The following is a 16704-nucleotide window of genomic DNA, read 5'->3' as shown; positions in this document are numbered from 1 at the left end:
GCCAGAGATTCTGGCTTCCATTCCTTATGTACTGAACACTCTCGATGCATGGCTGTACATTACATTGTCCGCTAACACCACAGGCTGTTTTCACACAGAGTGTAGAGGAGACTCACCGTACACACTCTCTGAAGGATTTCAACTTTCCGGAGGATGGAGGAGATACATTCATCAAAGGTTGATTGAAAGAGGATACAAAACACCCTTCCTGAGAAATTGGGGATTTGGGACAGCTGGAAGAGAAACCTTAGGGAAGAGGAAAGTACAAGAACAAGATGATAGGGATAAAAGGCAGACACCATTTTGAAATGGTGATTTTCTTGGCCTACATTTGCTCTCACTGTTCAGGCTTGTCCAATGGCTTTGCGTCGTCTATATCTTTGGATGACTTGATGTGTTTCTCAATCTTCTCCATCTCATCTTGCTGGGCTCTCTGAAATAGGTAAATAGAATGATATTGGGTAACAGTAAGTGAAACACAAAAGTGTACCTTGTGCTTGAGATATACTGTACATGCACACATACCCTGTTCTTGCACATAGAAGGGAACTGAATGTGGTCAAATACAGCCTTTGTAGATACTTTATGAACACTATAGTATGGTTTCAATTTATAAGATATTTTCATATTCTCCGACACAAAACCACAGTTTAGTACAAGGTGATCGAACAAAAATAAACCAGGCCAGAGATGGCGTATCATTTAACAAAAGCAAGAAGACAATAGAGGTTGACAGGCCTGATGCAAAATGGCAAAACCATAAAACGGCCGACACAGAGAAATGTAAACTCTTTAAGTCTCTCATGACTTCAGGCTTGTCTGAGGAAGCAGGTTAGGGGAGCTGACGTTGACTCCAGTCTGGCCCAGGAATAACTCAGCAGCAGCAGATCAAACACAGGGCAAATTAGTATTCAACACACTCTGCCTTGGGTCTGCCAGGGTAAGCTCTGGTTCTGGTTAACGATATGTTTTAAAGTGTAAATTCATTTAACATGAAACAGGTCCTTTTTTAACTTCTGGGTGTACCAACGTGAGGAGTAATTTGTGGACAAGACGATATGATGGTGAGATCTATGAATTTGTACATTTCTCTTTGGCTGTGATAGTATGAGAGAAAGTTGCATGCAACATTCCAGAGAAAGGCAACTGCTGTGTGACCAATCCTTTATTTCTGGTCAACTGTGTTTTTCTAAACCTCCCATGTATGGCACTAAACATCAAGTCAAGATTGTTTTCTGATGACCGAGAACCTAGCCTGAGGTGCTATTATCGTATTGACCCATGTCACTGTCACCAATCCTGTGTTATTCATACAAGGTGACAGTGTTGTTATAATGTTCCTCAACCTCGGCAGTCTCAGCCTCTGAGTAGATGTCATGAGCGCAAGTGTTGGGGTTTGTCATGCTGATGCTTATCACGTGCACAGTAATGTGGTGTTGGGAGGGGTTCCCTGAACTTCTAAGTGTCGTGTCAGATGATTATGACTCCTGATATTTGTGGGGAGGGGTACCTCACAGTGACCTCTTCCTTCCTGTGGGATTGTGTTGTGAGAGCAGTAGTGGTTATATTTTCAGAGCCCACAGACAGGGTGACTCCACGTCTTACTGTGAAGTGAGGAGTGACCTTCTCCATGGCTCTGTGTTTGTGAGTGTGTTCTAGAACTGTGAGGGTGTAACCATTAGAACCCCTTATTCCGAAGGCAGGGTGGCTACACTGCCAACTGTGGTTAGGGGTTGGAGACTAGGAGACAGGATGGAGTTGCAATACAAAAGAGAAACAATTTGGCTACTCAATTTGACTCCTGGGTTGAGCAGACCCTCTGTTATTAAGGCCGATGTCCACGCGGAAATCTAATTAGCGTAATTAAAAAATACCCATAAATCTGCCAGTTTAAGCTACAGATATTGAGACACATCCAATATTGCATTGGATGTGTCTCAATCCACCACATCTGCCGATGTAACACTTCCGCATCTGCGGTGAGAGGTGACAGAGCTAGGGCGGTGTTTGAAAGACCATGAGACATCCCGAAAATCGCTCTTCTCACAAAATCGTTTGTAGCTACCGAACGGTTTGGCCTACAAACTATTAAGACCCCTCTATGGAAAGATGAGACGCTCAAGAACACAATGGTGTTCTCCAACCCACACAAGCGTCTTGGGACTTTGTCTGAAATCGGTACAGTTGATCTGTCAACTTCTGTCTGTAGCATCTGAACAGTTTGGGCTACACACTAATAAGAACAGTCTGTGTAAAGGTGAGACTCTCACGAACAAGTTCGTCGGTTGTTTCGCCCACAGGCCTCACAAGGCTCGTCTGAAGGTCCCCCGGTACCAGTTGAAAAAATTTATGGAAGTATATATGGAGACCGTTTAGTGACAAAAATAAGGGGTTTTATATTTATAAATGTTTCCTGATCTTTCTTAGCCCCCCCCCCCAAAACAAATCTAAAGAAAGTTTGTTCTGAAGTGTCTATCCTATACCTGAGAGTTATGTCTGTTGTTCCATGTAGTGAATCTGTTATTAAATGCATTTGTATGTGCTAATAGCAGTAAGGCCAATTAAAAATGTTCATCAAATAATTTTAGAATATATTTTTTGGATTCTTCAAAGTGGTCTTAAAATTCTAAATCAAATAGCAAAATGATCCTTGGTATGACCTTGTTAAAACAATTCCACATAGCTTAGTAGTACTTCCCCCCCAACTCCGGTTTAGACAGAACTTAGACTCTTATGGGTTATGACACATTTCCTCAAAACTACACCATGTCTTAAGCCACAGTCATTTTCAATATTATTAATGTGGCTCTAGAAGTCAAAGGACGGGCCTCTTGTGTTGCCCAGCCAAAAGCTTCTCAGGAATGTCATAGTATCTTAAACCTGTATCAAGGTTGAAATTGAAAAAACATGTTCCTTTTCATGCGTCTCTCTTTGTTGACATAACGATCCAAATGTTCAGCTAAAAGAGACAGGTTAAACCACAGGAGGTTGGGGGAACTTTAATTGGGGAGGACGAGCTCGTGGTAATCAGTGGAACGGTATCAAATACATCAAATACATGGTTTCCATGTGTTTGATGCCATTCCATTGGCTCCGTTCTGGCCATTATTATGAGCCATCCACTGGCCGGTTAACGTCTTGCAGGACTAATGATGTGGCTATTGTAATTAAATAACAACACACTTTATTACATTATCCCATTGTACTTTATAATAAACAGTGCCTATTATACCAGTGTAGAGAAATACATTAAAATCCAATAGAGATAATATGTATGATTATATGATAATGCATGTCTTACAAGAGAGGAGCCAACTTCTTTAAATGACAATAGATGTTTACTAGAGAAAAGTCTATCCCCTTCCAGCATACATACAGTACATAGGGCTGACTCTGTGGCCAAACACCACACATACCAATAGGGATTGTGGCTTCCATGTTTGTTTTGGTATTTCAAGCACATTTCCTTCAGTTGGCCTTTCAAGTGGACCAGATGGAACATGAACTCCAGATACAGAGGCATGTTCAGAGCAGACGCTGTGGAACTGACATCCACAGCAAAATCATTCAACTATTCTGGAAACACTATAAAGACTTAGGTAATGACTAAAGATTCAAAGACTGTTTATGAAAAGCCCGCCTTCCCACATGTTCCAAGGAAGGTGCATATAATTGAGGGGAATTGTAGTTTTTGTTTAGTAGTCAAAATAAAACAAAATGAATAACCGTTGACTGATTTACAACTAGTTGCTAATACTGTGGCTTGACTACATTAGTACTGTAGCTTTCTGTAACTATATGGCATGAAACTTAAACAACGATGGTTTCGTTGTAAACCACTACATTTGGAGTCTAAAAGCTCCAAATCTAGTTGATATTGTTGTGCAATAACCTCTACATGGAACTCGTGTGAGTTGGTGAATCTTACATGACTTGTGGTAAATGTAGACATGTTTGCCTGTCCATTGATTAACCTTTCATATTCCACATGCCCTGTGTTTTCAACATTTTTGATACCAGGGACCGGCAAGCCATGGTCCCTCCTCTGTCAGGGACCGGCAAGTTATATTTTTTCACTGTAGTGCTGACTAAATTAGTGTCAGTTAACCAGCTCAGGGACCAGCAGCCAGCAAAATCTTAAGGACCGCCACAGGTCCACGGACCGGAGGTTGAGAAACACTGCCCAAAACATGTTTGTTTTTTCCTTCAGTGACAGTTCGTGTCATCAAACGTTTACCAATGAAAAAGCGTAGTGTATAATCATTAATATATTTCAAACAACTTACATTGTCATACAGGGATTGCAAGGTCTCAAGGTCCACCACAGTGTTGTCCATGTTCAGAATGGCTTGAAAGGAAGGGAAAGAATAGGTAGCATTTAATGATAATATCTGCCGAGTTCCTATTTGATAAAAGATTTTGGTCCCATCTTACAAAGAAATATTAACCAGTCATGACAAGAACAACAACAGCATGTGTTCAGCCTTGGCAGATCTGCCAATACACTCATACAGTACATTTAGCCCCCCGACTGAGTTATCATTAATTTCGGCCTAAAAGATAACTAATGTCAAGATATCTAGACTGATTACAGTCCCATTTCCCTACTAAATTAATTTGATCCATGAGAAATATGAGAAACAGATTTTGGCCTGTTGCTGGTAAGCGCACAGTGACTTCAATACATGCATAATCTACAGTAAAAAATACCATCTATCTTCTGAGCTTGTGCTACTAGGTGACCTAAACTGGGACATGCTTAACACCCCGGCTATCCTACAATCCAAGCTTGATGCCCTCAATCTCACACAAATTATCAATGAACCTACCAGGTACAACTCCAAATCCGTAAACACGGGCACCCTCATAGATGTCATCCTAACTAACTCGCCCTCCAAATACACCTCTGCTGTTTTCAATCAATATCTCAGCGATCACTGCCTCATTGCCTGTATCCGTAATGGGTCTGCGACCAAACGATCACCCCTCATCACTGTCAAATGCTCCCTAAAACACTTCTGCTAGCAGGCCTTTCTAATCGACCTGGCCGGGATATCCTGGAATGACATTGACCTCATCCCATCAGTAGATGATGCCTGGCTATTCTTTAAAGTGCCTTCCTCACCATCTTAAATAAGCATGCCCCATTCAAAAAATGTAGAACTAGGAATAGATGTAGTCCTTGGTTCACTCCAGACCTTTCTGCCCTTGACCAGCACAAAAACATCCTGTGGCATTCTGCATTAGCATCGAATAGCCCGCGTGATATGCAACTTTTCTGGGAAGTTAGGAACAGATATACACAGGCAGTTAGGAAATCTAAGGCTAGCTTTTTCAAACAGAAATTTGCATCCTGTAGTACTAACTCAAAAAAGTTCTGGGACACTGTAAAGTCCATGGAGAAAAAGAGCACCTCCTCCCAGCTGCCCACTGCACTGAGGCTAGGAAACACTGTCACCACCGATAAATCCACTATAATTGAGAATTTCAATAAGCATTTCTCTACGGCTGGCCATGCTTTCCACCTGGCTACCCCTACCCCGGTCAACTGCCCGGCACCCTCCACAGCAATCCGCCAAAGCCCCCACCATTTCTCCTTCACCCAAATCCAGATAGCTGATGTTCTGAAAGAGCTGCAAAATCTGGACCCCTACAAATCAGCCGGGCTAGACAATCTGGACCCTCTCTTTCTAAAATGATCTGCCGAAATTGTTGCAACCCCTATTTCTAGCCTGTTTAACCTCTCTTTCGTATCGTCTGAGATTCCCAAAGATTAGAAAGCTGCCGCGGTCATCCCCCTCTTCAAAGGGGGTGACACTCTAGACCCAAACTGCTACAGACCTATATCTATCCTACCCTGTCTTTCTAAGGTCTTCGAAAGCCAAGTCAACAAACAGATTACCGACCATTTTGAATCCCACCGTATCTTCTCCGCTATGCAATCTGGTTTCAGAGCTGGTCATGGGTGCACCTCAGCCACGCTTAAGGTTCTAAACGACATCATAACCGCCATTGATAAGAGACATTACTGTGCAGCCGTATTCTACAACCTGGCCAAGGCTTTTGACTCTGTCAAACCACATTCTTATCGACAGGCTTGGTTTCTCAAATGATTGCCTCGCCTTGTTTACCAACTACTTCTCAGACAGAGTTCAGTGTATCAAATCGGAGGGCCTGTTGTCCAGACCTCTGGCAGTCTCTATGGGGGTGCCACAGGGTTCAATCCTTGGGCTGACTCTCTTCTCCGTATACATCAATGATGTTGCTCTTGCTGCTGGTGATTCTCTGATACACCTCTACGCAGACGACACTGTTCTGTATACTTCTGGCTCATCTTTGGATACTGTGTTAACTAACCTCCAGATGAGCTTCAATGCCATACAACTCTCCTTCCGTGGCCTCCAATTGCTCTTAAACGCAAATAAAACCGATCAACCGATCACTGCCCGCATCTGCTCGACCATCCAGCATCACTACTCTGGACGGCTCTGACAACTACAAATACCTAGGTGTCTGGTTAGACTGTAAACTCTCCTTCCAGACTCACATTAAGCATCTCCAATCGTCTTCCTATATCGCAACAAAGCATCCTTCACACATGCTGCCAGAGATGCCCTCGTAAAACTGACCATCCTACCGATCCTCGACTTCGGTGATGTCATCTATAAAATAACCTCCAACACTCTACTCAACAAACTGGATGTAGTCTATCACAGTGCCATCCGTTTTGTCACCAAAGCCCCATACACTACCCATCATTGCGACCTGTACGCTCTCGTTGGTTGGCCCTCGCTTCATACTCGTCGCCAAACCCACTGGCTACAGGTTATCTACAAGTTTCTACTCGGTAAAGCCCAGCCTTACCTCAGCTCACTGGTCACCATAGCAGCACCCACTTGTAGCACGCGCTCCAGCAGGTATTTCTCACTGGTCACCCCCAAAGCCAATTCCTCCTTTTGTCGTCTTTCCTTCCAGTTCTCTGCTGCCCACTCATATCTGGTCACTCATATCTCCCTCACTAGCTTTAAGCACCAGCTGTCAGAGCAGCTCACAGATCACTGCACCTGGACATAGCCCATCTGTAAACAGCCCATCTATCTACCTACCTCATCCCCATATTGTATTTATTTCTTTATCTTGCTCCTTTGCACCTCAGTATCTCTACATGCACATTCATCTTCTGCACATCTACCATTCCAGTGTTTAATTGCTATATTGTAATTACTTCGCTACCATGGCCTATTTATTGCCTAAACTCCCTCATCTTACCAAATTTGCACTCACTGTATATAGACTTTTTGTTTTCTTTTGTTCTACTGTATTATTGAGTATGTTTTGTTTATTCCATGTGTAACTCTGTGTTGTTGTATGTGTCGAATTGCTATGCTTTATCTTGGCCAGGTCGCAGTTGCAAATGAGAACTTGTTCTCAACTAGCTTACCTAAAGGTGAAAACAAAATAATATACATTACACTTGGTTTCTAGGTTGTTGGTACAAGGGCTGTTCTTGCTGGCCATTTGATGAGCTGGTGACACATCTCACACACTGCAGTACAGACTGCTTTCTCACACCACAGGTACTACTGGAACTGAGTATCCAAGTTGTCATCCCTCCCCTTTAACACTGGAAGTCATAAACTAAAACATAAATGTGGGTTCTTGAAAAATCTGTCAAGGTAAAAAGCGCTGTGTTTGAATTTCAGTGTATGATGTCACCTTTTTGTCTCAACGCAAGGACCTCACACCTGTGAGTGTAATCCTTTGAAAGTAAATGTTAAAGATAAACAGAGCCTGAGGGTCAGCCAATCAGCATTCAGGGCTCGAACCACCCAGTTGGCGGGTTGAGGTATGCATTGAGCACAGAGAGACCACATACGTATATCATCTGATCTATGTTGAAGTACTGTCACAAAGCTCATCTAAAAAGGAACAGGATATAATAAACATGACATATTCAGGCTCTCCTGCAGTACGTCTGATTACGAAAGGTTAATGAACTTGCATGACACATGCATTCCTAGCTGAAACTTTTGCACACAATCTCCTATTTAATAGAAGCCGAATGTAACCCTCCCTGGAATATAAGTGTAGATAAATCAGTTGAATGAGTGTTCTATTCACCACCTAACCACTGACCTAACACATACAACTATGTGTAAACAATTGGTATTTTTGCTGGCTTGTCTATCAGTGAACTAGTGTTTCGTAATGTTTTTGTTGTTGTGGTACTTTTTATCCCTTTTTCTCCACAATTTCATGAGATCCAATTGGTAGTTGCGATCTTGTCCCATCGCTGCAACACCCATATGGACTCAGGATAGTCGAAGGTCGAGAGCCATGCGTCCTCCGAAACACGACCTGCCAAGCCGCACTGCGTCTTGACACACTGCTCGCTCAACTCGGAAGCCAGCTGCACCAATGTGTCAGAGGAAACACCGTACAGCTGGCGACCGAAGTCAGCATGCATGCGCCCGCCACAAGGAGTCGCAAGAGTGCGATGGGACAAGTCGGCCAAAACCTCCCCTAACCCGGATGACGCTGGGCCAATTGTGCGCCGCCTCATGGGTCTCCCAGTCGCGGCTGGCTGCGACACAGCCTAGGATCGAACCAGGGTCTGTAGTGACGCCTCTAGCACTGTGATGCAGTGCCTTAGAACATTGCCCCACTCGGGAGGCCCGTGTTTCATTATTTGTCATGTTTTGTGTTTTTGTGGATCCCCAGAAGAATAAGAATAGCTGCTGCCTTTGCAATAGCTAATGGGGATCTGAAAACAAGTAAACACAGCATCAACCCAGTTGTGATCTTCTTCCAATCATTCATATTGCTGGCCTTGATTTGTAGGAAATCATTGGGGATTTGGAAATTGCTGTGTAAAGGCCTTTTGGTGTTTCTGTACTGTGGTCAGTCTGGACAAACAAGCAAAACTGTCAGATCTTTATTTTATTTTGTTATCTCATGTCTGTCAACAGAAAACTGCTGTGAGAGAAAATGAACAATCCTCAAACAGCTTTCTTCTTCTATAATATGAATCCTTCTATCTCTTCTTCAATCCCCAAGTGACTCCATCACATACTCCATTTCGATCTCTCTCACACCCTACCCTCTGTCTGCCAGTTTCTCTCTCTCTCTTTATTTAGCTTTCACCCTAAAACCTTTCACACTCTCTTTCCCTCCACATTCACCACAGGGCCAGCCTCTCCCTTCCTCTGCCTGCTCTCCCTCTCTCTGCCTGCTCTCTCACTCTCACTCATTTGGTTTAAGTTACTGACTCAAACAGGGTTGAGTATCTGACAGAGAGGAAAAGCCTGTATCATCTCTCCCATCCATGACCAAACCCAGCAGCAACTTCCAGCATCCTCCATATCACAATGAGCCAGGTTCCAACCCTGGCACCTAGCACCATGTCTAGCCCTCTAAAAGCCCACAGGAAGCCCACATCGCACGGAGGTGTCTTATGAAAGTGTCAGCCAAATAGAAGACTAATTCTAAACTGGGTGGTTCGAGCCCTGAATGCTGATTGGCTGACAGCCGTTGTATATCAGATCGTATACCACAGGTATAACAAAACATTTGTTTTTACTGCTCTAATTATGTTGGTAACTAGTTTATAATAGCAATAAGGCACCTGGGGGTTTGTGGTATATGGCCAATATACCACACCCAATCGTGCCTTATTGCTTAAATAACCACCAATGGTGAGCTATTATGACTCTCTATAAAACAATGCCGCAGTCATAAAAAAGAACATCAAAACTATGATTCAGAAAATGTCTCTTTCTCCCTTGTCTCTTTAGATGTGGGGTTTAGAGAACATATTACAATCCCAAACAGTGTAACATTACGTGGATGGTTCCCAGATCATTCTGAACATGTGAAGCACTGTATTTCTCTTTCCCTATCTCATCACCCCATGATATACTGTACCCTCTAATCAACACTAATGCTGTATGCTGAAAGAAAGTCCTAACACTGGCGACTGATGAGTATGGCCCACCTCCTCCCGTTGAGATAAGCCTATGAAGAGAACTTATAGGATAGACAGACCCTCCCCAGCGTACATCTTAAAAGGCGTGTTTAGACACACGGATGAGGGATGAATGGCGAGGCAATCAGAGGACTATAACAGGAGGAGATTCCATTCTCAGTTAAGTCTGGAGTAGTTCCCCTTTAAAAAGGCAATTTAGACTAGGACACAGACTGACAATAGATTAGAGAACGAGAGAAAGCGGGATAAAATAGAATATAGTAAACCAAATGAAAGATGGAAACACACAGAGAGAAACAGAATACCACATCCTACCTACTTGAAAGTCTAGTGATAACTCAATAATGAGGCATCTTACTTGAGGCAATAACACACATGAATTATGACTAGATCCATCAGAAGTCTAGCGAGTTCAATGCTTTGTCCGAACGAACTTGAATTTAGGTAACTACAGAGCGGGCGTAGCCGGTTGCATTAACATCATTATGCTGTGTTGAGCTGGAACATCACCGCTCACCATTCTGAATGTCCTTCATGTCCAAGTGGATGCTGGACATGAGGATCCCCACATTCTGAGATCGCTTGGTGTTCAAAAGCTTCACCACCTGAGAGAGAGAGAGAGAGAGAGAGAGAGAGAGCGAGCCGGGGAGAGAGAGAGAGAAAGAGCGAGAGAGCGAGAGGGAGAGAGAGAGAGAAAGAGCAAGAGAGCGAGAGGGAGAGAGAGAGAGAGAGAGCAAGAGAGCGAGAGGGAGAGAGAGCGAGCGAGAGAGAGAGAGTGAGAGGGGGAGAGAGAGAGAGAGACAGAGAGAGAGAGAGAGACAGAGAGAACAGAGAACTTTTTAATTTATTTATTATTTATTTAATTTAGTATTTAGTATTTATTACTCTTCCTGGGGTCCAAACAGAAATACATTAATACATCATAGTAAAACAACAGACTACATCATAAATACAACAATACATCAAGACATTGTCCATTAAAAGTAACAATGCTCAGATATTACACATTTACAATATAAAATGTACAATATTACAATGTTTGGGTGTGTGTAGTGTGTGTGTTAGAGTGTGTGTGTGTGTGTGTTAGAGTGTGTCTCTTCACAGTCCGTGATGTTCCATGAGGTACTGTTTTATCTGTTTGTTTTTTAAATCTGATTTTACTGCTAGCTTGAGTTGAGGTGGAAGAGAGTTCCCTGTAGTTGTGGCTCTATATAAAATAAGTACAAAACAGGGCAGAACTGAGGCTCAATGAGGCTCAATGTCCCGTTATCATTTCCTTCATTTCTATCATTTCCTTTTATGGGAAGAGCACTGTTGCCAATTCACCCACAAACATTATGCAAATAATAAAGTGATTGAACATTTCCCCCTCTCGTTCAGTTCTCCACATCCATCATATTTTCAATGGGAGGATCCAGAATGCGTAGATCTTAGATCTCAACTTATCACTTCAACCCGTTACAGTGATAATAGAGTTCATATGGAGATCAGTAGGGAAGGCCCACTAAGTGTACAGTAGTGTACGTCCACTGTGCTCTTTTCTCTGTAATTGTTTGTTTATCAAATTAAGTTTTTCACAAACCAAAAAATGCATTAAAGGCCTGTTCGTATCAATGGCGAGACTTCACTATTTAAAAGTAAAATGTCACAACAACAATGTGAGAATAGATTGGCACATCACAAATACAGTACCAGTCAAAGGTTTGGACACACCTAATCATTCAAGGGTTTTTCTTTGTTTTTACTATTTTCTACATTGTAGAATAAAAGTGAAGACATCAAAATTATGAAATAACACCATTTGTCTTGATGACAGCTTTGCACACTCTTGGCATTCTCTCAACCAGCTTCACCTGGAATGCTTTTCCAACAGTCTTGAAGGAGTTCCCACATATGCTGAGCACTTGTTTTCTGCTCTTCCCTCACTCCGTGGTCCAACTCATCCCAAACCATCTCAATTGGGTTGAGGTCAGGTGATTGTGGAAGCCAGGTCATCTGATGCAACACTCCATCACTCTCCTTCTTGGTCAAATAGCCCTTACACAGCCTGGAGGTGTATTGGGTCATTGAATTGCTGAAAAACAAAATGATAGTCCCACTAAGCGCAAACCAGATGTGATGGTGTATTGCTGCAGAATGCTGTGGTGGCCATGCTGGTTAACCTTTTATAACTAGGGGGCAGTATTTTCATTTTTGGATAAAAAACGTTCCCGTTTTAAACAAGACATTTTGTCACGATAAGATGCTCGACTATGCATATAATTGACAGCTTTGGATAGAAAAAAACACAGATATTGTCTGTGAGTGCAACAGAACAGATGTTACAGGCGAAACGCAGATAAAAATTCAACCAGGAAGTGCCCCATTTTTTGAAAGACCTGCATGCCAATGACTCCTTATATGGCTGTGAATGAGCTACGAATGAGCTTACACTTTCTACGTATTCCCTAAGGTGTCTACAGCATTGTGACGTCTTTTTACGCATTTATGTTGAAGAATAGCCGTAAGGGACCACCTTTAGCAAGTGGTCACATGATGGCTCCCGCATAAATTCTTGCGTAAAGTACACAAGTAGCCATTTTTCCAATCGCTTCTTATGAGAAACCAATTGTCCCGGTGGATATTTTATCGAATAGATATGTGAAAAACACCTTGAGGGTTGATTATAAGCAACGTTTGCCATGGTTCTGTAGATATTATGGAGCTAATTTGGAAAACATTTTGGCGTTGTAGTGACTGCATTTTCCGGTCGATTTCTCAGCCAAACGTGAAGAACAAACGGAGCTATTTCGCCTACAAAAACAATCTTTTTGGAAAAAAGGAAGATTTGCTATCTGACTGGGAGTCTCCTGAGTGAAAACATCCAAAGTTCTTCAAAGGTAAATGATTTAATTTGGTTGCTTTTCTTATTTTCGTGAAAATGTTGCCTGTTGGTAGCAGAGCCTAGCATAGCATTATGCCATGATAAACGTACACAAATGCTAGTGTCTAGTGTTGGCTGTAAACTTGGTGTAAAAGACACCTGTCCACAACCTCAAACAGTCACACTCCAAACTCCACTATGGCCAAGACCAAAGAGATGTCAAAGGACACCAGAAACAAAATTGTAGACCTGCACCAGGCTGGGAAGATTGAATCTGCAATAGGTAAGCAGCTTGGTTTGAAGAAATCAACTGTGGGAGCAATTATTAGGAAATGGAAGACATACAAGACCACTGATAATCTCCCTCGATCTGGGGCTCCATGCAAGATCTCACCCCGTGGGGTCAAAATGATCACAAGAACGGTGAGCAAAAATCCCAGAACCACACGGGGGGACCTAGTGAATGACCTGCAGAGAGCTGGGACCAAGGTAACAAAGCCTTACATCAGTAACACACTACGCCACCAGGGACTCAAATCCTGCAGTGCCAGACGTGTCCCCCTGCTTAAGCCAGTACATGTCCAGGCCCGTCTGAAGTTTTCTAGAGAGCATTAGGATGATCCAGAAGAAGATTGGGAGAATGTCATATGGTCAGATGAAACCAAAATATAACTTTTTGGTAAAAACTGTGATTTTCTGGATTTTTTTCCCTCATTTTGTCTGTCATAGTTGAAGTGTACCTATGATGAAAATGACAGGCCTCTCTCATCTTTTTAAGTGGGAGAACTTGCACAATTGGTGGCTGACTAAATACTTTTTTGCCCCACTGTATATACATCTGTTCTGAAAGACCCCAGAGTCTGCAACACCACTAAGCAAGGGGCACCACCAAGCAAGCAGCACTATGAAGGAGCTCTCCAAGGAGCTCTCCAAACAGGTCAGGGACAAAGTTGTGGAGAAATACAGCTCAGGGTTGGGTTATAAAAAAATATCCCATGGAGCACCCATTAAATCCATTATTAAAAATGGAAAGAATATGGCACCACAACAAACCTGCCAAGAGAGGGCCGCCCACCAAAACTCACGGACCAGGCAAGGGGGGCATTAATCAGATGGGCAACAAAGAGACAAAAGATAAGCTGCAAAGCTCCACAGCGGAGATTGGAGTATCTGTCCATAGGACCACTTTAAGCTGAACACTCCACATTGAGAATCTGTGGTATGACTTAAAGATTGCTGTACACCAGCGGAACCCATCCAACTTGAAGGAGCTGGAGCAGTTTTGCCTTGAAGAATTGCCAAAAAATCCCAAATCCTTGGCAAGATGTGCCAAGCTTATAGAGACATACCCCAAGAGACTTGCAGCTGTAATTGCTGCAAAAGGTGTCTCTACAAAGTATTGACTCTGGAAGGTGAATAGTTATGCACGCTCAGGTTTTCTGTTTTTTTCTCTTATTTCTTGTTTGTTTCACAATAAAAATATTTTGCATCTTCAAAGTGGTAGGCATGTTGTGTAAATCAAATAATACAAACCCCCAAAAAATCTATTTTAATTCCAGGTTGTAAGGTAACAAAATAGGAAATATGCCAAGGGGGGTGAATACTTTTGCAAGCCACTGTATATGGATAAACCAACAGCCAACAGCCTTGGTGAAAACACGGAATGTATCATGTACGGTTCACAGTAGAGTAGACCAGTGGAGGCTGCTGAATGGAAGACAGCTCATAATAATGGCCAGAACGGAGAAAATGGAATGGCATCAAACCATGTGTTTGATGTATTTGATACCATTCCACTGATTCTGCTCCAGTCATTACCACAAGCCTGTCCTCCCCAATTAAGGTGCCACCAACCTCCTGTGGAGTAGCCAGGTGACCACAGTCAGACTGAGAAAGCAGAGTGGCTTCTGGGTTATAAAGTGGTGTGGGGAGGGTAACTAGTAAACCCCAGACTCAAACAGACCAATTTCATGTGCTCCAGATCACACAAACCACAACATAGAACATGGACACAGTTACATCACTGCCCTCCTGCCTCCAACACACTGTAGACTTCATAGAATGTCATTTTCAATGATTAAAGTAGTAATATATCAGTTGGCCAAGCTCCTATTGCAGGTGCATAATGGTGATATTACACTGCAGTATAATATTGTCTGATGTGTTTATAGTGATGATCATTCTACCACATTGGATATCCTTTTTGAAGATCATTCTACCACATTGGATATCCTTTTTGAAGATCATTCTACCACATTGGATATCCTTTTTGAAGATCATTCTACCACATTTGATATCCTTTTGACAGGATCTACAGAATAACTATTCTCCTGCAGTATATCATAACTAGTTTATCATAAACTGTTTATTAATGTACAGTTCATTATCCATTCAAAAACGTTTTCCTGATGGGAACATGGTTTCAATGAAAATATTACATACAAACCATGTGCAGAAATTGAATCCTAGGTTTTAAAAGATCTTTCATTCCTGTCAATCATCGTTTGATGTTTTATTTGTGTCTCCTCCCTGTCATGAGTCAATCATTCCAGTAATACTGTGTTTTCAATGTTGGCCTACACATATTTCTACGAAACCCACAAAGCCCTGCATCACATGCCAGAAATAAACCCAGAGGGAAAATTTGTTCTTCATTAGACCACAAAAGAGAATAAATTATCACAAAACAACATTTGTTGATGTGGAAAAAGTACTCACAGGCAGAAGAGAAACGCAGACGTCTGTTAATGTAACTAAAGGCCTGAGTACAGTATTCTTTCTCTACAGTTTCCCATTTAACATTGAATATAACAAAGTGGGCTAGTACAATGTGAAGTAGCCAGTCCACTGAAGACACAAATCCAGTCATAACAAAGACAGAAGGTGTGAGAGGGAAGAAAGATGATAACAAGGTATATCCAAATATCTAACACGTTCGACATAACGCATAAAAAATGCTTTGCAAACGCTATTCCATTATTACTTTAAAAAAGGTATTAATCATATCCAAGTGATGAATGAATGTTGTATGGTCGGTAGGTTGATTGAATCCAGACATAATGAGGTCTGACTGAGAGTGAGTATAAAAAGTGACTCAGCCTAGCTTTCTGCTCTTCATCAATCATCAAGTCTGTCTGTACTGAATACACAGAGGAAGTCCCTCTCACACAAGAGGGAAGAGCACACGAAAGGCTCTGTCCCAATACTCTACTAAACCCTATTTTTTATCCTAATTTCCCCTGTGACCACTTAGAGCGGAAGTGCTTGGCTAGCTAGTTCTCCACCATGGTACTTAAATCCATCAGATCATTGGCTGTGACAGAAAAGTACAGTACAAAGTTTGAAAGGGAAGCTATGCTAGACTATTGGATCTGAGCCACGGAGCAGCGGTCTCAGGGGAGGAATCACAGGACAGACGAGGCTGCCACAGTGTCTCCCAGTCATCAGTGTGGGTTTGCGAACCACACGCCACACACTGGCTCCGAGTTTCGCTGGGCCTGGAATCCAGGGGCAGCCAGACCTCACACCACATAATCAGTCTCTGGCTACATCACTTCCTCATGTCATTTACAGGCAGGGGATTAATGTGACGGAGAGAAGTGCAGGAAGAGACAGAGATGGAACCAAAGACAGTCAAGGGCAGGAAGAGAAAGAGATGGAACCAAGGAGAGTCAAGGGCAGGAAGAGAAAGAGATGGGACCAAAGAGCGTCAAGGGCAGGACGAGAAAGAGATGGGACCAAAGAGCGTCAAGGGCAGGAAGAGAAAGAGATGGGACCAAAGAACGTCAAGGGGAGGAAGAGACAGAGATGGCACCAAAGAGCGTCACGGGGAGGAAAAGAAAGAGATGGAACCAAA

At 42.6% G+C, this 16704-nt stretch overlaps 1 protein-coding gene across 1 annotated transcript in view; it reads right to left on the bottom strand.

The window, feature by feature from the left end:
• Window positions 1-16704, bottom strand: part of LOC135511082 (formin-2-like) — a 49796-nt gene that overhangs the window by 18861 nt on the left and 14231 nt on the right. Inside the window, exons 7-10 of the mRNA XM_064932592.1 lie at window positions 10503-10590; window positions 4287-4348; window positions 342-433; window positions 117-246 (exon numbers count right to left, since the gene is read on the bottom strand). Coding sequence (XP_064788664.1) covers window positions 117-246; window positions 342-433; window positions 4287-4348; window positions 10503-10590 — 372 coding nt within the window. The remainder of the gene's footprint in view (window positions 1-116; window positions 247-341; window positions 434-4286; window positions 4349-10502; window positions 10591-16704) is intronic.

The sequence above is a fragment of the Oncorhynchus masou genome, chromosome 23, assembly GCF_036934945.1.
Source record: "Oncorhynchus masou masou isolate Uvic2021 chromosome 23, UVic_Omas_1.1, whole genome shotgun sequence".
Classification (NCBI taxonomy): Eukaryota; Metazoa; Chordata; class Actinopteri; order Salmoniformes; family Salmonidae; genus Oncorhynchus; species Oncorhynchus masou.
Note: the sequence above shows the minus strand (reverse complement) of the source record. Positions and strands in the feature narration are given on the sequence as shown.